This window comes from Ovis canadensis, chromosome 6, assembly GCF_042477335.2.
Source record: "Ovis canadensis isolate MfBH-ARS-UI-01 breed Bighorn chromosome 6, ARS-UI_OviCan_v2, whole genome shotgun sequence".
NCBI classification, from domain to species: Eukaryota; Metazoa; Chordata; class Mammalia; order Artiodactyla; family Bovidae; genus Ovis; species Ovis canadensis.
Window position 1 is genome coordinate 102,353,730 of NC_091250.1, and position 24,527 is coordinate 102,378,256.

At 38.0% G+C, this 24,527-nt stretch overlaps 1 protein-coding gene across 1 annotated transcript; it reads left to right on the top strand.

Moving 5' to 3' along the window:
- The first annotated feature begins 11,339 nt into the window (after positions 1 to 11,339).
- On the top strand, positions 11,340 to 23,276 carry LOC138442995 (serine-rich adhesin for platelets-like). The gene has a single exon (XM_069595080.1). It carries the CDS (start codon positions 11,340 to 11,342, stop codon positions 23,274 to 23,276), a length of 11,937 nt encoding a protein of 3,978 aa, XP_069451181.1.
- Positions 23,277 to 24,527: the final 1,251 nt, after the last annotated feature.

Genomic DNA, 24,527 nt, shown 5'->3' on the forward strand with positions numbered 1-24,527 from the left:
GTCAGACTTTATTTTCTGGGGCTCCAAAATCACTGCAGATGGTGATTGCAGCCATGAAATTAAAAGATGCTTACTCTTTGGAAGAAAAGTTATGACCAACCTAGATAGCATATTCAAAAGCAGAGACATTACTTTACCAACTAAGGTCTGTCTAATCAAGGCTATGGTTTTTCCAGTGGTCATGTATGGATGTGAGAGTTGGACTGTGAAGAAGGCAGAGTGCCAAAGAATTGATGCTTTTGAACTGTGGTGTTGGAGAAGACTCTTGAGAGTCCCTTGGACTGCAAGGAGATCCAACTGGTCCATTCTGAAGGAGATCAACCCTGGGATTTCTTTGGAAGGAATGATGCTAAAGCTGAAACTCCCGTACTTTGGCCACCTCATGCAAAGAGTTGACTCATTGGAAAAGACTTTGATGCTGGGAGGGATTGGGGGCAGGAGAAGAAGGGGACGACAGAAGATGAGATGGCTTGATGGCATCACGGACTCTATGGACGCAAGTCTGAGTGAACTCCAGGAGTTGGTGATGGACAGGGAGGCCTGGCGTGCTGTGATTCATGGGGTTGCAAAGAGTCAGACACGACTGAGCGGCTGAATTGAACTGAACTGAATGAAAGCATGATGCCATAATTAAAAAAGAAAATCCTTGGAGAAGAAAATAAATTTAGAAAAATTTATATTCATGAAGATATTGTAGAACCATGATATACGACTTTCTTTTCTTCATTCAGCATTAGTCCAAAGACTTTTTTTTTAATAGAAGTATACTCTTACCTGGAAAATCCCATGGACGGAGGAGCCTGGAAGGCTGCAGTCCATGGGGTCGCTGAGGGTCAGACACGACTGAGCAACTTCACTTTCAATTTTCACTTTCATGCATTGGAGAAGGAAATAGCAACCCACTCCAGTGTTCTTGCCTGGAGAATCCCAGGGACGGGGGAGCCTGGTGGGCTGCCATCTATGGGGTCACACAGAGTTGGACACAACTGAAGTGACTTAGCAGCAGCAGCATAGTTGATTTACAATGTTGCATTATTTTCAGGTATACAGAAAAGTAACCATACGTTTGTTTTCTATGTCTGTGAGTATATTTCTGTTTTGTAAATAAGCGTCTGTATCTTTTTTTAGAAAGAGCACATCTAGGATAATTTCAGAGAAAAGAGTGTTGGAACATATGATTTATCAAAATTTATATAAGGGGTTTTTTAAGGTGGATGAAACATTCTAGGTAGTAGTAATGATGGATTAGGCCTTAAACACAGCAGCTAGCTAGCTATACTTTACTGTAAACTTAGAACATCTAATTAGATATGTTTTACTCTAAGGTTAAATTATGAGATGTTAGGAAAATAAGAGAGCGATACTGGGTACAGGTGCAGGTAGTTCACTTAAATGGAACTAATTTCACAAAAGAAATAGAAAATAGCAATTTCAAAACAGCTAGGTGTTATTTGTAGGACAGTAGGAATTAATTTTATATTTCTCAACATTTTTCTAGGTCCTATTCTACCTAAATATTAAATTTTTCACCTTAACTTTCATCAATACTGGCTCAAGAATTGACTGTCATCATACTTCAGAAATGAGACCATTCTAGAAATTCTGCTTCTTTCACCCTCTCTCCTCTTGAATGCATTCATTTTCACTTCTTCAGCTTCTGTTCAATAAATTGTTTTGAAAATCATTTATCCTTGTTTGTATTTGCATAACTCTCACACGTTTGGATATGAATTAAAAACCTAACAGCTTGTCTCACTAAAAAGCTCCAAATAATGAGCAATACTTAAACAGAAGGTTGATTAGGCTTCTGATGGCTCAGATGGTAAAGAATCTGCCTGAAATGCAGGAGACCTGGGTTCAGTCCCTGGATCGGGAAGATCCCCTGGAGAAGGGAATGGCTACCTAGGCCAATATTCTTGCCTAGAGAATTTCATGAACAGAGGAGCCTGGTGGGCTACAGTCCATGGGATTGCAGAGTCGGATACAACCGAGCAACTAACACTTTGACTGAGATCTTAATGTTACCCTCAGTTTGACTAAACTTTAGAAAGGTTTTTTTCCTGACTCTAGATCCCTGGAGTCTTGGAGAATTTCCTTAGAAAATTTTCCATTTAAATTCTTTTTCTTTCCCTTTGAGATAGCAATCTTTTTAAAGCCTCTTTCCAGGTTTACAACTGAGGAAAGTTCTCCTTAAGGACCTAGAAGCCAAAGAATACAATGCCTCTATCTCTTAGTCTCTGACGGAGGGTAACAGCCTAACTTGACTAAGCACCACTTAGTAAGTACAGATGGGCTAATCACAATGGAAGGCATTTGCAGACTCAAGAATCATACAATGTGCTTGACACATCCCATTGGTCAGCATGTCATAACACCCTGCTACGAGCTCAACCTGGTGCTTAAAAACCACTCATCTGTTCAGTAGAGTCAACTATTGCAGTAGTCTTGAATGAAGTCTTCCCTGCCTGTTTAACTATGTCCTGCAATTTTTGCTTTCTTGAGGTAAATATGTGGACTACAGAAAATATAAACAAATAATGTGTGGGTTGAAACTTCCATAAGCTGAGCTCTATAAGAAGACATCAAAGGGGTGAAAACAGAGGGGCATGCTCACTAATGTAATATGACATGTCCTTGCCATTTTGCCTATTTTTAAGACCATGGAAAATATTCAATATATGTTAACATTTTGAGACAGAAATTCTGAACTAAATATAATAAATATGCTTCAAAGTGTATAGCTGATTTTGGAACAAAATAATAGTAAGGGAACATGTTAGTCACTCAGTCGTGTCCAACTCTTTGCAACCCCAGGGACTGTAGCCTGTTGGGCTCCTCTATCTTGAAATTGCCTCTATCCAGGCAAGAACATTGGAGTAGGTACCCATTCCCTTGTCCAGGTGACCTTCCTGACTCAGAGATCAAACCCACATCTCCTGCATTTCAGGCAGATTCTTTACCATCTGTGGCACCAGGGAAGCCCAGTAGGAAGGGAAATCCACACAATAGAAAAACAAAATGGAAATGAATCCAGGGAGGAAAAGATGTGCCTGAACTCTGAGGCAGCCCTGAAGGATGTGGTTCTTCTTGATAATCTAGGAGCTTGAATTTTAAAACCCAGATGAGGACAAAGGAATGGACACTGAGCCCATTCTGGACAAATAATTGCAACCAAGTCTCTTCACATGAATCAGAAAGGCACATCCTTCAAATGGACTCAAACAATTTTGACCACTAGTAAAAGGAAGTGAGGAATAATGTGCTGTACTCACTTGTGAGCCATGCAGAAGACCTGGGTTCCATCCCTGGGTTGGGAAGATCCCCTGGAGCAGCATACATATATAAGGTAGATCATTGGGTAACTTGTCCTACATTACTTAAAGGCTCATTCTATAAATCTGTTATATCTGCTATACACTAAGGGCAAGAATTTACTCATAATAAAACCTTGCATGCTTGAGGAAATTTTTTTGAAAACTATTTTTTTAGATAAAAGAAAGAACATCATGTCTTTGTATATTGTATATTGATTATAATGAGCCAACAAATATATTGTATATTGATAATGAGCAAACAAAGAGAGAAAATAATAATATAGGAGAGAAAGGATTAATGAAATAAAATCTTTGGCTAGGCAAGAGGGGTAAGATCTAGTCTAAAATGGAGGAGTTGGCCTTAAGCTTAGCTTTGGAGAACTCATCCATAGTAATTGCAAGGGAAGACAGAATGTATGGACTCAAATTATAGGGGATAAGGAAATATGGTGGTCCAACTTGTGAATGTCTTTTTTTGATTTCATTTTGTTTTAATGAAATAAGGAATAGGGCCACTTACTAAGAGTGCGGATGAGAAGGAGATATTATGATTTTGAAGGGGAAGAAGCTATTATAAAAAGATATCTATAAAAATATATCCATTAATGGAGAGATTTATCATGATGAAATGGTTTACGTGATTATGGAGACTGAGAAGTCTCATGATAGGCCATCTGTAAGCTGGAGACCCAGGACAACTGATGGTGTAACTCCAGACCAAGTCTAGTTCAAGGCCTGAGAACAAGGGTTGCTAATGTTGTATATTCTGGTCCAAAAGCAGGAGAAAATTGATATCCGAGTTAAAGCAGGAAGGTAGAAATCTAAACGGGGCAAATTCCTCCTTCCTCCACCCTTTTTCTTCTATTCAGATTCCCAAAGGATTGGATGTTGCTTTACTGACTTCACCAGCTTAAATTCTAATCTCATCCAAAAGAAGCCTCATGGACACACCCAGAAATATTATTTAATCTGGTCACTCCTTGACCCAGTCAAACTGACACATAAAATTAACCATCACAGATTTTATCTCCTGGTTCACTATAGCTTATTTTGCAACACTCTTTTTTCAATTTTGTTGGTTTCAGTGTCCACAAAGAAAATTTCTTCAATGTTTGGTTCCCTCAGTTTCTCTATTCCATTTGCCTATATATTTACCTTGTACTCTGTTTTAACCACTCATTCCCATGGCTATAACTAAAAATACCAATACTAATATTACAAACAACTCCTGTTCAGCTACCCTGATTTTAACAATTCTTTAACCTCAAAAATACCTACAGTCCACTGATCCCATCAACTTTTAACTCTTCCTTCCTCCCTATGAGTCCTTACTATCCTCTTATCCAACTAGCATTCCATAAACAATTACTATAATCCTTCCCTTTTAGACACCATTAACTCCCTTATCCTGCACTTGCTGTATAGTACTTGCTTTGGAAAAAAACATCAATTTGGAGTAAATATATAACCCTTCATCCATTTTGTTCTTGCACCTGGAGAAAAACCACGCTTGATTATGACTTCTAGGTGCCTGTTAATGCTGAATGGCAATCATAATAAACTTCTCTAATACATTCATTTTCTAAATCTTCTTATAGCAATATAGGTATGTCTTCAGGTTAGAAGAACTAGGTTTGAGATGTTTTGCACATCATGAGAAATAAAGAGCATAATAAGATTAGTTTTCTTCATGGTGTTGAGTTTCAGACTAGAAAGGGTTTAAATGTCTAGGAGCCTTGGATTCATTCCTATGTATTGAAATTTGAAGATCCAAAAAGGGTCAGTCTTACTACAGGTGTATGAGAGTCTAGCCAGACTCCAGTGAATATAGTGACATGAAAGGAAGGGAATTTACTCACTTTAGAGTTCTTGGGCTCCTCTAGATCTCCACTGATCTCCTCTTGTCCCAGGCTATGGATGCAAGAAATATGAGATCAGACATTTTCTCTTCTTAACCCAGTCAACCCTGAGAATTCTCATTTCTGTGCCATTGTTCATTCCTTTTCCTACACCTAACAAATCTCCTCTAACCCAACTTCAGTCTCAAAACTTACCTAAACTTCAAAGCCAAGAACCTTTCCAAAGACATGTCTCCTCTGCTGAACCCCCAAATTATAGTCCTTTGATTGTGTAACTCATTGGGCAGATTTTACCTATCTCCTCCCCATTGTGTCACGCAGGGCCTGGAGTTGAAGCTTAAAGTTTTCAGGTACTCAGTCAATACTTGAATAAATAAATGAATAAACAAATAGCAATAAACATGGCTGTCATGTATATTCCTTTCCTCCTAGAATGGATTATAAATTATTTAGACTCCTGAATGTATTGTAACTTCTACTTCTGTGTTTCCACCAGTAGCTTTCATGGACACCCAGTAAGTAGGTGTCAATATTCTCAGTTATTAAATATGTGGTACTAATACGCTTGAAGATTCAGTAAAACAAAACATGCATTCTGTGAAAATCAACCAGGGCCATGTCAGTAGGCTTCACTTTTGTCATATAAGAATGTGGACACCAATAATCCATTTTTCAATTTGTAGTTCCTCCTTCAATATTATTTTTTTAGCATATAGAAAAGCACTGATGTTGGCCCACTTTAACACTAGAGAGGACAGCTGCCAGAAATATTCAGTAGGTCATAAACTGAAAAGCATGTGGAAAAATGAACTTTTCATCTTGATGAAAGGTGGTAATGGATTAGGACTTCTTAGACTACAAAGGAAAAAAAAGAATTTCAAAGATGATGCTTCTTAACAAAGATTTTATTTTATTGTCTCAGGTTCAACTTTGGAAACCACTAGGTGAAAATCTTAGATCTTATAAAGATGAATTAGTGCCAGCAAAGCATTCTGAGTCTGAGTCTGGCGGCTTACATGAAATGAAAAGACCTGCAAATATAATCTCTAACTGAATGAACATTTCATCTTTAAGTATGCATTACTGCACTAGCTTTCCAACAATTACTTTAACTCAAAGAGCAATGTTTAGTAATACCTTGGGAATGATATTTCCAAGCTACCGAAGTGATAAGATTATAATTGTTCAATTCATGACACATTGCTTTTGATCTGAAGGTAATTATGTACATAGATGCTTAGTGCATCAACGCTCTGCCTGATTAAAAAAACAATCCAGTGACAGCCTTGGACATAACTTTGGGGACTCAATATTTGTTCCAATGCATAATAAAAGAATGTCAGCTACAGAAAAGTATTAAGCCAGATGATAGGGAAAATTGACCATCCTGATAGAAAAAAAAAATGCCAAGAGGTTTGACTTTGTCTTTCCATCTGGTTAGAACCATACGTCACAATCATTGTTGATTTTCTGGCTTATATGATATGAAAGAAGTACACAGGGTGAAAAAAAAAAAAGTTGTTACCATTAAGCAAAATTTTAGGTGTCTTAAAATGAGAAGAGAAAGCAAGCCAATTAAGTGTAGACTGAGTGTCTATACCATCGAATAAAAGTATCATTAATACCATGCCTTACATAGTATAAACTGAAAGTCAGTAACAACGTAATTTCAGAATTTTTATGGTGGTTATAGATTATATATCAAAGAATCACCTCAGCAGGTGACATAATAGGGATAATGTACTTTGCTGGTTTCCAGGCAAATAGACAATTAGTTCAGAAACTGAACAGCCATACTAGCCAGTGTTGAGTTTACTGAAGGAAGTGGATGTCTGAAAGATCAACATATCTATGTAAATCATACAAAAAAGGAAAAAGACTGTCATAGACATGTGATTTTTAAATTCTTTCTTCCATATTATAATCATATTTTTCAGATACTTAAAACCAAACATAGTTCTGTCCTTATGAAAACCACAATCTTTAAGGTGAATTCCAACATAAGTTATTAAATGTTGTTATAGTGAATCAAACTTCTGCTGTGTAGGAAGAGAAAGCAACAATTAAGAAAAAACAAGAAAGCAGGGAAACTAGAATGGCACAAGAAGCTAGAGAGTTAATTTTTAAAGATTTCATAATATTTAAAATATGAATCATGCCCCTCTCAATTTGAAGATAAGCTAATAGGTCACTCTGTGCCTGGGAGATGCATGCACAAAAGCCAAGAGACATTTCCTCTCCTTTCTTTTGTTTGGGGATTAGCTCAGAAGCAATCCCTTATATATGAAGCTTCTTCTCTCCCCCACTGAAATAAAGGAGGAAGACAAGGAACTTGCATTTCTCTCCTAGATTTAGACTTTCTCAACATGGATATCATACTTAGACATTGCTGAAGCAGGTTCATTTGGTCAAGAGTTAAAACTAGAAGACAGCTGAAAAGAAGGTTCCTTAGCAAGGTAAGGTATACCATAAACTCTGGCTGAATATAGATTCAGTAAGTTAGCTTATATCTATATGGTCCTCAAAAACTGTAATAAATAGATTGTATACATATGATTAACAAGAGACTAAGGATGATTTTTATGATGAAGTCCTCACTGAAGTACTCTGTCCAAATGTAGTTACTAATTCAAGGGTTTATGCCTTGATTCTCTATAAGCTATGAAAAGAGCTAAAATTCTTCCTATTCTCATTAGTTAAAATGGTATTGCTCTTAGCAAATAGAGTAGTCTATCTCACTATCATCGTTTCTAATAATGCACTAGAATTACTTGGGTACTGTCTTCATCTTATTTATTAAGTCAGTATTTTAGAAATAATAATAATGATGATTTCTGACTATTTTTTAATTGTTATTCAGATTGTCAATGAATTCACAAAACATAGAACAATCTTTTACTTTCAGTTCAGGTCAGTTCAGTCGCTCAGTCGTGTCTGACTCTTTGCCACGTCAAGAATCGCAGCACACCAGGCCTCCCTGTCCAACACCAACTCACGAAGTTTACCCAAACTCATGTCCATCGAGTCGGTGATGCCATCCAGCCATCTCATCCTCTGTCGTCCCCTTCTCCTCCTGCCCTCAATCCCTCCCAGCATCAGGGTCTTTTCCAATGAGTCAACTGTTTACATGAGGTGGCCAAAATATTGGACTTTCAGCTTTAGCATCAGTCCTTCCAATGAACACCCAGGCCTGATCTCCTTTAGATTGGACTGGTTGGATCCCCTTGCAGTCCAAGGGACTCTCAAGAGTCTTCTCCAACACCACAGGTCAAAGGCATCAATTCTTCGGCACTCAGCTTTCTTCACAGTCCAACTCTCACATCCATACATGACCACTGGAAAAACCATAGCCTTGACTGGATGGACCTTTGTTGGCAAAGTAATGTCTCTGCTTTTGAATATGCATTCCAGGTTGGTCACAAATTTCCTTCCAAGGAGTAAGCATCTTTTAATTTTATGGCTGCAATCACCATCTGCAGTGACTTTGGAGCCCCCCCCCAAAAAATAGTCTGACACTGTTTCCACTGTTTCCCCATCTATTTCTCATGAAGTGGTGGGACCAGATGCCATAATCTTCGTTCCCTGAATGTTGAGCTTTAAGCCAAATTTTTCACTCTCTTCTTTCACTTTCGTCAAGAGGCTTTTTGTTCCTCTTCAGTTTCTGCCATAAGTGTGGTGTCATCTGCATATCTGAGGTTATTGGTATTTCTCTCAGCAATCTTGATTCCAGCTTGTGCTTCTTCCAGCCCAGCATTTCTCATGATGTACTCTGCATAGAAGTTAAATAAGCAGGGTGACAATATACAGCCTTGATGTACTCCTTTTCCTGATTTGGAACCAGTCTGTTGTTCCATGACCAGTTCTAACTGTTGCTTCCTGACCTGCATATAGGTTTCTCAAGAGGCAGATCAGGTGGTCTGGTATGCCCATCTCTTTCAGAATTTTCCACAGTTTATTGTGATCCACACAGTCAAAGGCTTTGGCATAATCAATAAAGCAGAAACAGATATTTTTCTGGAACTCTCTTGCTTTTTCGATGATACAGCAGATGTTGGCAATTTGATCCCTGGTTCCTCTGCCTTCTCTAAAACCAGCTTGAACATCTGGAAGTTCACTGTTCATGTATTTCTGAAGCCTGGCTTGGAGAATTTTGAGCATTACTTTACCAGCATGTGAGATGAGTGCAATTGTTCAGTAGTCTGAGCATTCTTTGGCACTGCCTTTCTTTGGGATTGGAATGAAAATTGACGTTTTCCAGTCCTGTGGCCACTGCTGAGTTTTCCAAATTTGCTGGCATATTGAGGGCAGCACTTTACAGCATCATCTTTCAGGATTTGAAATAGCTCAACTGGAATGCCATCACTTCGATTAGCTTTGTTTGTAGTGATGTTTTCTAAGCCTCACTTGACTTCACATTCCAGGATGTCTGGCTCTAGGTGAGTGATCACACCATCGTGATTATCTTGGTCGTGAAGCTCTTTTTTTGTACAGTTCTTCTGTGTATTCTTGCCACCTCTTCTTAATATCTTCTGCTTCTGTTAGGTCCATACCATTTCTGTCCTTTATCGAGCCCATCTTTGCATGAAATGTTCCCTTGGTATCTCTAATTTTCTTGAAGAGATCTCTAGTCTTTCCCATTCTGTTGTTTTCCTCTATTTCTTTGCATTGATCGCTGAAGAAGGCTTTCTTATCTCTTCTTGCTATTCTTTGGAACTCTGCATTCAGATGCTTATATCTTTCCTTTTCTCCTTTGCTTTTCGCTTCTCTTTTTTTTTCACAGCTATTTGTAAGGCCTCCCCAGACAGCCATTTTGCTTTTTTGCATTGCTTTTCCGTGGGGATGGTTTTGATCCCTGTCTCCTGTACAATGTCACGAACCTCTGTCACTCTGTCTATCATATCTAGTCCCTTAAATCTATTTCTCACTTCCACTGTATAATCATAAGGGATTTGATTTAGGTCATACCTGAATGGTCTAGTGATTTTCCCTACTTTCTTCAATTTAAGTCTGAATTTGGCAATAAGGAGTTCATGATCTGAGCCTCAGTCAGCTCCCGGTCTTGTTTTTGCTGACTGTATAGAGCTTCTCCATCTTTGGCTGCAAAGAATTTAATCAATCTGATTTCGGTTTTACCTTAGCGGCCCAGAATAACAAGAAAAAATGAAGATTCTAGTCCCAACACTGACCATCTTGAATGTTGTGGCCTGCTTCCTGGTAAGTTTCAGCATTTTGGATAACACTATTTTTATGGAACTAAAAATTATATGGTGTTAAAAAATGGATTTAGATGTTCAGCATATGCTTAATGCAAGAAAGAATGTCTTGCTAAACAAATCATCATTGTATTTTTAGTATTCTATTTTCTATTTATAAAATTTCCTTATTTTAAAATTAATATATACACAATAAAGGAAAGATAATAGAAGTTATAATACATATAGCATGGGATTTTGAAGAGCTTCTCTGTACTTTTTAATACTATAAGAGATTAGTTACTGTAAGTTTGCCTTAGAATTCCTGGATTAATATTTACAGAGGGTGTATAACCTTAACATATTAGCTGTTCCTTTTCACACTGACATTGTCTATTTCTAAATTGATTAAATGAATAAAGAGAAGAGACCTTGAGAATGTTGCTTTATTTGAACAATTTAATGTCATGACAATTGATTTCAGGTTTTCAGTAAAATATAATCTGCAAGGGAAGCCTCACAAGAATATTTTACTTCTTTCTCTATAGTATAATGGGAGTCAGGAAATAAACACTCAGACAAATCACCATCTGTACGCCAGTCTGCCTTTGTCCTCATCAGACAATCACTCAGCGAGTCAATTCTCATCCATTCTAAGAACAAAAGAAAATTCTCCACCTACATACAATCCAAATAGCTACTCTAAGTCTACTAATAGCAGAGCAAGCCTCTCTGGATCTCTTTCAAAGAGAAACCACTCAGAGACTCTTCAAACTAGTGTATATAACCTTTCCCCATTTGGGAATGACTTACCAAGTAATGCTGCTTATGTCAACGATACTGTAGACAACTCTACTCCGGCAAAGGCCCCAAAGAACATTGTTTCACCTTCACCTGCTGCCACGCAGGACACTTCTGCTATGAGGACCACACTTTCCAGACTTTCACCCACCTCCAAAATAACACACAACAGGATGACTGTTTCTGAAGAAAATAGCATCTCAGTATCTGTATCCATGACCACTCCCCAGTATAAGTCCAATTCCACCGTTGCTCCCTACTTGCATGCCAAAGCAATTCAGAGCCTAGAGCCTTTCTTCCCAACCACTGGCAAGTCTAAACTGTTCTTTGTCCCTAATCCTGCTGCCTACGTCCAAAATGCTAAGAATGAGTTCAGTGCCTCTGCAGATGAGAGTACCACTGTTGTGTCAAATGCAAACAACTTCCACATGGAAGAAGCAAGACCAGACAGTATACACTTTGTTGGTACCACAACCCTTATGAAAGAAGGCAATACAGCAAATATTTATGCCATGGGCATTTTAGAAGATTACATACCTTTGCTTGATGTTGCTGACATGAAGGACAGAAACATAATTATAATTGATGCTAGCTACCTGGAAAGATATGACAAAACCCTGAGCAACTATCCTAAAATTCCACAGAAAGACGATTCTATTGTAATTGATGCCATAGACATGAAGAATCAGGATACATCTACAGTTAATGCTCAAACACCTAACATTTTGTCTGCAAATGATGACAATGACTTTGAATCTATTCCAATTCTGAGTAAGTACGACAACGCTGATACCAAATCCATCACAATTGACACAGACATGGATGAAACCATTTCCAATATCAATCCCATTAATATTAAAAATTATTTTCTTAATTATAGAATATATAAGAAAATCAATAATGATATTAGAAATCTGAATGATACCAAAACAATGTTAGATGAAGCTAAAAATACCATGCATTTTGAGGGGGACTTAACTGCCTCCAACACAAATGGTATCACTTCTACAAAGCATTATGCTAACGATATTCCAATGGAACCAAAGACCAACACCAACATGAACTTTAAAATAACTTGGCCTTTAAAGGAAGGTATGACAGAAGGCATCCACCCTGTTCAGATGGAAAACATCAGAACACCTATCGATAAGAATATTGCTAAAACAATTGAATCTAATGTAGACAATTCAAGAATTAAGTATCATTCTAATATGCTTGCTGATGTAAATCTCCAAACTGATAGAAACAATTTTAAGTCTGTGAGCACTGATGGAATTGAGAATGTTATTATTATGCTCCAAAGAATTGAAAATCTGGACCAAGATGATGGAGGTGTAAAGGAAGTCATCTTCTTTCATCCAGACACTTTCACAACAGATATTAGAAGAAAAGGTTTCTCTTTCAACCCTGATATAGATTATGCCCAAACAGCAGGAAACAAAATCATCCTCCCTTCTGGCATCACTGATATGTTCAACCCTCTAGTCAAATATAAAATAAAGCTTTTTACAGTGGACAGCACAAACCTCATCAACAGAGGTAACCCAAGAACTCCCATCACAATTACTGTAAATGACACCAAAGCCAAGACAGATATTGAAAGATCTACTGTGTTTAAAACAGCCAATTTCCAGAGCAATATTCATCCTGTGGTCTCTATCACTCATCCTGGCACTGTTGGGTCCACTTATTTTAGTGAAAACAGTGTATCTGACATGACCTCAGATTCAAAGATCAACATCACTCTTTCAGATCAATCTACTGACTCTGTGGATGAAAGCATTCATCTCTCTACTAATAACAACCAAGCTGGTGGTGCTGCAGTTCCCAACCTTGAAACAGACTTTCCTATGTACAAAGGATACACTCTTCTGTCAGTAGCTGAGTCATCTACTCCAATGCCCAATGCCCAAAATAATCAAGCTCAGAACTCCCTGCTAATTTATGATTATCTTTTGACTAGTCCTTGGATATCAGATCCTGTGGCTGAAAATCCTCATCTCACTAATGATACCATGACACAAAAATGGCAAGCCAATAAATTATCAATAGATCCTTTGAACATTCCACTGGAAGTTGATTTCAGTTCTCCAAACAATGCATACAACGTCACTGCTCATGCAAGTAAAGGGACCACAAATATGAGTAACAGCTCTGAACTGATGATTAATAAGGCCACCACAGCAGAAGGAAGGCCCACTGTAGCCATGACCTCCCTGCCTGCAAAGACAGCTGGTGTTCTTACACCAAGAAAAAGATTTAGAAGTTTGATAGACAAGGAAATAGCTAATGAAGAAGAATCAGCTCCTGATGTGGAAGTAAAGTCTGTAGTGGAAGAAGATGCTGGTTTTCAGATAAAAAATCTTCCACCTGCACATAATTCTAAGTACTTTGAATCAGGAGACAGGGGCTTTGAAAGGAATGGATTTGTGTCTGTTGATACCACAAAGTCTCTTTCCCCATTAAGTAGTAGTATGCCTATTACTGAAGTAGCAATAAGTGACAGAGACTTTACTTCTCCTAGAGGAGAAAATTATGTTCTATATGTCATAAAACCTGAAAATGACAGAATGCATTTTCAGACACTGGCCACCGAAACAATAGCTAACGGTCTGCGTAAAAGTGCAGTTGTGAAACAGAATGTGGAATCAGCAGATGGCACTGAATTCCTTCTACCTAGCAATTCTATCCCCCAAATTGGAAGAATGGATAAACCCATACTCCATAATTCATACTATGATGTAACCAGTGATAATCCACTTATTATCACCAAAGAGAACCCAAATGTTGTTCAGAGCATCATGAAACATGAACTACCACTCTCCACATTGGATAATGCAGACATTGTTGATTACATTAATGGCTATCAAGCCCCTGCTGCCATCACTTCAAGCAATGCCAAGAGACTTGCCAATAAAGGCAAAATGGCTGGGACTCAAACTATTAATATTCCTCTTGGCATTAGTACCATATCTGATGATATTTCCTACGTGAATAAAAACACTGAAGTTATAACAGATTTGGCTTCAATAGCTGCCGCCTCACCAACAAAGAAAGGCATTCTTACCATGAGTGAAGTTAACACTCTTAATAATAAGCCTAATAAACTGAGAGATGACTTAACCATTTCTGGAATAGATCCCAACGTGTCTGGAGATGATGTCATTCTGTTAATAGCTGATCCCTCTACTGTTACAAAGTCTGTTGCCCACTTCAATCATCCTCAAATGACAAACCCTTCAAAAAAGATCTCTTTGGCAGATATTATAATACCTAAGACTTTTCATAACTTTACTTCAGCAGCTTTGACTGCTGCTGAAGGCAGTGTTGACACCAAGTCTTATATCTCAACATATGAACCTGAAAACTCTTTCAGGGAAGATATAACACTGAACTATGAAGCAGATCCTCCAAAAGACATACACGTCACAGTAGAGGAAGAAAACACACTGAAAGAAGGAAATGTGAGGGATCATATTTATGTTATACCTATTTCAGATGATAATGTTCCTACAGGCAACAAGCTGGCAGATAAACATTATTCTAATTCTGATGTGTATAGCTCCATCAGATTCAAAGGAACAACCCAAACCACAGCTGACCAACTTGAATTTGAGAATCCTGCATCAACCTACATGACTGAAGTCTCCAAACCTCCACTTGAAGAATTTACTTCCAGGTCTCAAGGAAAAGTGGTTGGAGCAAATAGTAATAGTGGAGATGACAATGGTGAATTCTTTGGTGGTGATATTCTTTATCCATTGATGAAAGAAAATGTCCCCAAAGGATATACTTTTCCCCCTGAAAGAAGATCTACAGTTATACCACCAAATTTTAGGATTCCAATGAAAGATAATATAGCCCCTGCTCCAGAAGGCAGTGTCTTATTAAGAAAAGGAGCTTCTAGAAAACATTTTACACCATATACTGATGTTCAAACTGATCCAGGAACAGAAAAAGACCAAATTGCTATAGGTAGCATAACCAATGCTCATACAGGCATTGTTCCTATGACCTTCTCCACTACTGTCTCCTCTGAAAATATGAATGTGGGGAATTATTATCAAGTGTCTGGAATAAGAACTCCTCTACCACTGGAATATCCAAATACATTGAGGGGTGATGAGTCCATTATTCTTTGGCATGGGACTACTGTGGCAAAGGGAAATGATCTAAATGCTATGGACTTGATCATCACTGAATCTGATAAAAGTGATTCAGAATATATTTCAAATAAGCATGCCTCTGAACTAGAGAAGGGAGAAAATCACCTTAGTACAAAACCTAGTGAATACACACGTGGACCAAGTGGATTTGTATATCAAACACCATCCTCTAAAGGTGAGGTCTCAAAGAGTCTTCTATATAGAATAATTTACCCTGAGTTTGACAGTGAAGACAAATACCAAGCCACCATTCTTAAAGAAGGAAATACTGACTTTGATTCTCTTGCCACTTCTTTCAAAGATTACACCCAAAATTTTAACACTCAACATCTGAAAACCATGGTGCCCTCCATAATTGAGGCAGGAAAGACATTTTCCCCTGAGTTTCTAAAAAGATCAGGTGCAGAAAAGGTCACTTGGCCTGAAGATAATGATGTCATCATTCTCCCTCAAGTTTCTGGTTTGAGAAATACAGAAAGCAAAGATTTCTTTCTACCACACACAGAAACAACTGTTACCATGGGAGAGAAGAGAACATTTGACACTCTCCCCATTGACCATGCTGCAGTCATCACGTCCATAAAAAGTCAAAGTCATTTCTACAGGAAAGGCATTTCATCCAATGTTAGTAACACAGATGCTCCAGAGTTGGCAGACACAAGCACATCAGGAAACTCTAAAATCAATGAAGATAAAATGAACTTAGCTGAAGTAAAGCCTTCAGAGGATCACAGTAATCCCTTGGCTAAAGGTACTGCCTCCCAAGCTGAGAACGTCTCTGGTGGTGAAATCAGTAAGAGTACAATCAAAACTGACTCAATAGCATCTATTAATCACATTAATGTCGCCAAAATGCCAACAAATGCTACCACCATTTCACCTAGTGTCTCTACCTTTGAGTCTAAGGAAAGCAGTGAAAATGGTGACTCCATCATGCCTGAGGTAGATGGTGTTCTATCCATAAAATTAAATTCACTATTAATCCCCAATTGGAAAAGATCTAGAACTGTAGTTGCCCTTAGTAAAAATGATGATTCTTTTTCAAATAAAACTATGACAGTAGAGTTATCAGAGCCATTGGGTGAACACTCTCTTATCAAGAACCCGAACTGGAAGATTACCAAGGTACAAAGTGAATTTCATCCCCTCTCCGTGGTCTCCTCTGTTCCTCTTGAAGATCCCATTGCCTTTTCAGAGAATTCTATCAATGTTGTCGCTGACATACTTACCACTGAAAATGGGGTCCTTAATAGTAAAACTGATTCCATGGAAAAAGAAACTACCTCTTCAGGAACAGAGACTAATGCATCTTTCAGTAAAGATAAAGCTATTGTAGAGGATGAGCCCTTTATTTCTGAAGCCAAAATTCCAGTGAATTTAAGAGAGGAAAATTCAGCAAATGTTAATCCATTCCTTCTTAAGCTGGATGTTGCTTCTGCTAAACAGAAAGTGCCTGGAACTTTCAAAGGAACTAACCCTGTTTCCACAATAAGAACAATACAGCTGGAAAAGGCCAGGGCTAGTGGCTCATCGTCTCTTGATAATAACTTAGAGAGGTCTATCACAACCTCTTATAGCCAGTTACATCATCTAACCCAGAAACCAACTATTCCTCTTACTGCTGCTTTTGTTGCTGATTTTATCAAAATCAATAATTCTGAACTTGATCCTGCACCCATTATCAGAGGGAGTGACCTAAAAATAACTGATGAGTCTAGTACATCTAATGATATAACTGTCCTAACTGACAAAAAAGTCATTTCACCTGACAGCATTATCTTTGCTTATGACAAGAGGAACATTATAAATGGGAAACGATATTTAAATTCTGCAGAAAAAGATAGTACAACTCAATATGAAGTAATTCCTGTTAGAAAGGACTTTTCAACAGAGTCAGATGTGGTTTTTCTGGCAGAAGAAGATCATCTAGACAATAAGAATCTAATGACCATGAGGCTTGATGACAATGATTTTAACTATTTATCAGAGGAAAATTCCTTTTATATTGGAGAAGAAAACAGTCCCACAACAAAAATACCTGCCCTCATCCAAAGGCTCTATAAATTTGGATCTCATGCTCCTTCCCCCATACATGTCACTGAGAGTCTATCAAACGAAAATTCTGTAGAACTCAAAGCTAAAAAATATCAACTGTTGACCTCCAGAAAAGGAAACCCTGACTCTGACAAAGTTGGCTCCTTTCTCAAGGATTATACCATCAATTTCAAAAGTAAGTTACCCAGAACCATGACTCACTCCCTAACAGATGGAAATAGAATTTTTTCTCCAGAATCTCCAGATGATTTATCTCTGGAAAGAGGCATCCCGAGTGAAAATGACATCATTATCAATCTTCCAGAAGACAAATGGATTGAGCCTGTCAATACTCCAGATGCAGAATCAGTGGAAATTGTGGAAGAAAGCAGGGCCTTCTCAGATGTAGTCTCTGATCCCACCAGGAGCACAAATCCAATAATGAGCAAAGACTGGCTTCACAAGAGACACACAGTCCTGCACACTGTGCTGTATGACCAGAGGGTACCCAGTATGTCACTCAAGTTGAAATATAATCAAGACACAGCTTTCAAGGCAGAGAGTTACCATTCACAGGATGCCACTGCTCCTTCAGTTAATGTCAACCCTGATACTGAACTTTCCTTTGTTGATGAAAATTCTGAGAATAAAAAAAACAGGGTTTCAGCCTATTTTTCACCTATGAAGACACCTCCCACTATGGCTGATACCACTGCTATTTCCCTTGAGAATAGTTATGAAGGAGGTGAGTCTACACAACCTAATGAAAATAATATTAGATCTAAAGAATTCCCAATTCTACAAACAACAGAAAGTGTCATTCTCATGCCTCAAGTCCTAACTGAGGATTCTGCTCTAATAAGTGATGGGTCTTTGACAGACTCTTCAAAGACAGTATTATTAGTACCGGAGAGAGTGACTAAATACCTTGATCTCATTCATGGAACTGATATTTCAGAAAATCAGGTCATTAAAATCCAAACAGATCTTCAGCCCCATTCCTTGGACTCAATTATTCCCTCTGCTGATTCAGTAACTTTTACCAGGAATTCCATAGATGGTGGGCCTGATTTGCCATCCACTGTGGAGAGAAAGACTGTTAACATTTCTAAAATTAAGACAGATGTGCAACCTTCAGATACAACAGTGAAAGTCCTTTCACCTACACAAATAAGTTCTTTCCCTTCTGAAATAAGGAAAATGGCCACACTCTCTGTTGAGGAAGACACCAACGCTAAATTTGATTTAAGTCACATTACAAACGCAACAGTTCTCATTCCAACTTTGGAGAAAACACTTCTCTCAGCCCCCGAGCCCAGTACTCTCTCCAAGAGCAATAGTAACAAGGAGGAGGAACTCATTGTTTCCAAAGCAGGCAATTTCATCTTAGGAGATTCAAGAACATTGAGAGAGAACCCTTTCATTGATAGATTTAATATTTCTGCTAGACTTCAAGCTCCTCCCAGTTTAAAAAGAATACTTTCAGCTGATTCCACCTTGTCTCATGAAAAGACTTTAAAGCCTAAGAAGAAAAGTTCTGCTCTGGCTGATAAAGATGCAGGTCCTATAGGTTTGTTTCATAATGTTCCCACTGGATCCTATGAGCAACTGTGGAAATCCACTCTTTTTCCTTTTGATTTTACAACTGCTATGAGTTCATCAGGATATTCTGAACTTGATCCAGTTTTCAAAATGAAAAAAGATGCTACAACAAAGACTAATAATAATACTCCATTTCAGGAAAGAAATTCTCCATCTAACAAAGACATCATTTATCCTAGTACCAATACTTCAACAAAAGACATGTTAAACATTATTTTTACTAACAAATCTGTGCAAAGAAATTTTGTAGGGAAAGATATAAACACTGAAAATGAAGTAGCTCTTATTACAGAAAACATCTCAAACATTACTTCAGAGGGTGAACATGTTCCAGATGATGAGGATGTAATAAGTACTGTGTCTGGTGACACAGTTTTTGAGGATGTTATAAAGAAATATGTCCTTGAACCACAGGAGGAGAATAACAATCCAGTTACTAAAGAAGCTACTGTCATTTATGACCCCAAAATAGTTGGGTCTCACCAACTCTACTCCAGTGCTAATGCATACAAACATTTATTTCAAGGAGCCCCAACAGAAACAAACACTAAGGAAATGCTGCAAAATTTGGTATCTAGAGAGGAACACTTCAGTTCTGGCCTGGATGATATTCTCAATTCCACTGACAATTTGAATTATAAAGTTCCCAGATCTATGACTTACCCACCAACTCACACAAGTGAGAATCTTCACAAGTTTCTAGGTAAAATACCTCTAAAAGGAGGTACTTTAAAAGAAGATGACACCAGCATTATCTTCCCTGAAGACAAAAGGATGGACTATACCCTTGCTTCAAATCCAGAAATAACAGTAAATATGGTGAATGGAAGGAAGTTCCTAGATGGACCCATTGATTCCTTGGTGATCACCTCTCCATTGGAAAATAAGAATCAATTCTACAGTAAAGTCATTCCATCTGCTACTTATAACACTGATTCCCAAGGTAAAGCAGAAAATATTCTATTACCCAATGTTAAAGAAAAAACTAATATGGCAGGGATGCCACACTCTTGGGAAAGTATTTTTCCTTCAGCTGATTTCAGTGTCATCACTGATGGCAAACTTTCTTTTATCAATGAAGAGATCAAAATTTTAAACAGTGAGGCATCAATCTCTTCCTCACCTACAAATACAGGCCACACTGTGGATGATGCCACTACTCTCTCCATTGAAAATATTGATGACAGAGGTGATTCCATGTCTCCAGAGGAAAATATTAGGTCTAAAGAATTCCTAACTCTGCAAATTCCAGAAAAGCCAATATTCATTTCTAATGCCTCAACTAAAAATCTTGAAACTTTTGACCCACTGATAAATAACCCTTTGGCTACTTCAACTGCATGGTCAAATATGTTTGAGACAATGGTGGAATACCCTAATTCTGCTAATGATGGTAGTGATCCCATTACTAATGAAACTGATTTGAAGCCCTCCTCCTTGACCTCCACTAAGCTTCCCATTGGTTCCACTGCTTTTGCAGACAATTCTACATACAATGAGTCTGATTCACTTCCCTCAGTAAACAGAGGAACTATCGACATTTCTAAAATTAAAACAGATGAAATATATTCTGAACCTTATAGAACAATCATAAAAGCCTTTTATCCTATAAAAGTCTCTCAAAATAGAGTCTATGAAGAAGGAAAACTAGCTAATTTTCCTGATCAAGAAGATCCAGCTACTAAATTTAATGCAGATCTCATTACAAACGCAATTGTTCTCAGTCCAACTGGAGAGAAAATCCTTTCCTCAGTAACTGGGTCTAATGCTCTGCCCGAAAGTGACAACAATATGGAAGAGGAAGTCAATATTTCTGAAATGGGCAATTTTCTTCTAAGAGATGCAAATACACTGAAAGAGAATTCTTTCCCTGTTAAATTTGATGTTACTTCTGCTAAACCTCAAGCACACTCCAGTGTAAATGGAATCTCTTTAGTTGGCTCCACATTAACTCTTCCAGAAGCATCTAAGTCTAATGATCCAAGTTCTTCTACTAAAGTCGCTATTGGAGAAGGGACCATAGTAAACTCTCCCACTGGAAAAGACAGGTTATCGTCATGGAAACCAACTCCTCTTCCTTCTGATTTCACAATATTCAGTAGTTCTAAGTATTACAAAGTTGCGCCAGTTGTCAAAATGAAAAAAGGCGTCATAACAAAGACTAATAATAATATTCCATCTAGAGAAAGCAATACCCTCTCTGTTAAAGCCAATATTTCCCCCACTACCATTATTTCAACAAAAGGCACTAAAAACATTATTGATAACAATAAATTTGGAGAAAAGACTTTTATGGAGAAAGACACAGCCTTCATGGAAGAAGCTTCTTTTACAGAAAACATTTCAGAAGAGACCCATGATACCTTTTTGGCAGGTCAAGATATTCTAAATAGTAATGATATAGTAACTATTATACCTGTTGACAATGCTCTTGAATATGCTACAAATAACTATATCCTTGAACTAGTGAAGGAAGGAAATGGTCCCCTTATAGGAAAGGGCACACATACTAATGACTTCAGTGTATCTGAGTCTTATGCACCCTCTGCCAGCACAGCAGTCTCTGAATATTTAACCCAAGGATATCCAATTGATATCAAAACTGATAGGAAACACCAAAACTTGGTCCCCAGAGAGGACATTCATAATTCTGACAATGATCCTACTGCTCTCAAAAGTTCTATTGTCCATTTTAATGCAAAGTCTCCCAGGTCCATGATTTATTCTCCAACTGACTCAAATTGGACCTCCTCACCTGAGTCTCCAGTTGAAACAGCTATAGAATATAGTTCTCCAGCTAGAGATAACACAATTATCAGTCTCCCTAAAGGCAAAATAATGGAGTACCCATTTGTTCCAGGCCCAGAAAGCATGACAAGAATGGAAAAGGACAGAATAATCACAACTGACTCTATAGATCCTGCTGTGATCAGCAAGCCTGTAGAATATAAAGACCAATTCAATAGGAGAGGTGTCTCATCTGTTTTGTATAATATTGTTGTCCCAGATGGTGCAAAACCCTCTATATCAGGCAGATTCAATGCAAATAGACATAACTCAAACTTGGAAGATATGCCCCATTCACAGAACACTATTCCTTTAGCTGAGTTCAATGCCACTCCTGATGATGATCTTCCCTTCATCAATGAAAATACTGAGTATGCAAACAAAGCTTCAACCTTTTCCTCAACTCTAAATAAGGCATCTGGCACTGTGGCTGACTACATTGTTCTTTCCAGTGAAGATAGTTATGAAGGAGGTGATTTCACATTACCTGGAGAAGATAAAGTTGAGTCTAGAAGACTCTCATCTCTATTAACATCTGCCATGTTCACTCCTACTTCCTTAACTGAAAATCCTGAAATTTCTGGCCTAATGACAGATAACTCCTTGACTGAATCTTTACTAACTAGGTTGGAAATGTTAAAGAGATCAACTGAATATGGTGACGCCATTAATGAAAGTGATGTTCCAGAGGGGCAGACCGTAATCATGCAAGCAGACATTGATCCCCATCCATTGGCCTCAAATGTTCTTCTAACTGAATCACCCACTTTTTCATATATTCCCACTAATGGTGAAATTGACTCATTTTTCTCTCTGGATAGAGATACTCCTGATAATTATAAGACTAAGACAGACACACTATATTCCAAGTCTCAAAGAACTATGATGAAAGGCTTTTCCCCCAGAGGAGACTCTCAAAACATTGTCCACGGGAGAAGGAAAATAACTAATCTTTTTGATCAAGAAGATCCAGCTGCTAAACCTGAATTAAGTCACTTTAGAAATACAACAGTTCTCATCCCAGCTGTGGGGAAAATCCTTCCATCTGGAATCAAGCCCAATCCTCTCTCCAAGAGCAACAAGAATAGGGAAGATCTTTTCACTGTTAAATTTGATGCTACCTCCTTCAGACCTCAAACACAGTCTAATTTTAAAAAGATATTTTTAGCCGATTCTACATTAACTCTCCCAGAAGCATCTAGGCCTGCCTTTCCTGATAAATTCACTGACACCGGAGGAGCCATCACAAACTCTCCACTTGAAAGAGATGGCCTACGATACAGGTCAACTTTTCCTCCCCCTTATTTCACAACATTCCTGGAAAATTCCAAATATTCTGAACTTGTTCCTGTTACTACTGTGGGAGAATATACCAACAAAAAGACGGATTATCACATTCCATTTGATGAGACCTTTATTCCGTCCAAAGAAGTTATCATTTTCCCTAATACTATTACCTCTGAAGAGGAGATGGCAAGCACTTTTAAAGAGAATATATTTGAGCCCAAAGATTTTATATAGAGAGAAACAACTGCTGAATATGAAATCATCTGTTTTACAGAAGATATTTCAGAAATGGTTGAGGACATTTTTTTTCTACAGGCAAAATCACTCCAGCAAATGAGAACTATATAACTAGTATATCTGATGGCAGTGGTTCTGAATACATCTCAGGCAACTATGCCTTTGAATTAGAGGACAGAGCAAGTAATTCTCTTATAAAAACCAGGTTAGCCATGTATACCCCAAAGACACATGTGTCTCACGTACCACACACCACAGTTGCTGCTTTAGACTGTCTATCTAAAGCAACATCCTCGGAGTTCAAAGCTGGAGAAAATTATCAAGCTACAATTCCTCGACAGGAAAACAAGAACTTTGATCCCATTGTTCTCAAAGATTCTAATGCAAGTGTCAATACCAACAAACCCATAACTCATTTCCTAACTGATTCAAGTAAAACTTTTCCTTCTAGTTTTTCTGACAAATCATGTGTGCAAAGAAGCACCATAAATGGTATTGATGGCACTGTAATTCTCTCTGAAGGCTTTGACTTGGGAGATAAAATAATTGATTACTCCCTTTTTCCAGACACAAAACCCATAACTGACAGCAGAACATTCACAACTGTTACTAACCCTGCTTTAAAAAACAGTGATGATTAACATATCACCTACCATTTATAAGGTAGCTACACCCAGGAGAGGAGACACCACCACATCCAGGAAACCCAACTTTACTGAAGGTAGAGCAGGTACAGCTGCAGTGCCTGATTCAAGGTTTAATAATTTCCCTTTAGCTCAGCATTCAGGTAAAGACAGCTCCAATGTGGATGAAGACACAGAAAGTACAATCAACACAGCTCTTAGTTTCTCTTATCCTTTGAAAAAGCTGTCCACCAATATGCTAAATATCCCTACCTCTACTGCAAACGAAAATACCATTGGCCATTATAGCCTTCCATCAGCAAAGAGTGCCATGTCTCTAAGACTTTCATCTATGGGATTACCTGAAACTCTCATCCTAACTTCTAATGTTCCTACTAAAGAAACTATAGCCCCCAGACTTATAAAAGATACAAACTTGTGTCATCCAATAGTGCCAATATCAGAGACATTGAAGCCTGTGCCTAAAGACTCCACTTACTTTAACGAAGGCATTGTCTCAGAAGGGCATAGTATTAAAGGTCAAATGATCCCAAAGTCTGTACATTTCTTCTATGCTATTCTCCAAGCTGAGGCCACTGGTTCTTCAGACAATATGGTAGATGTC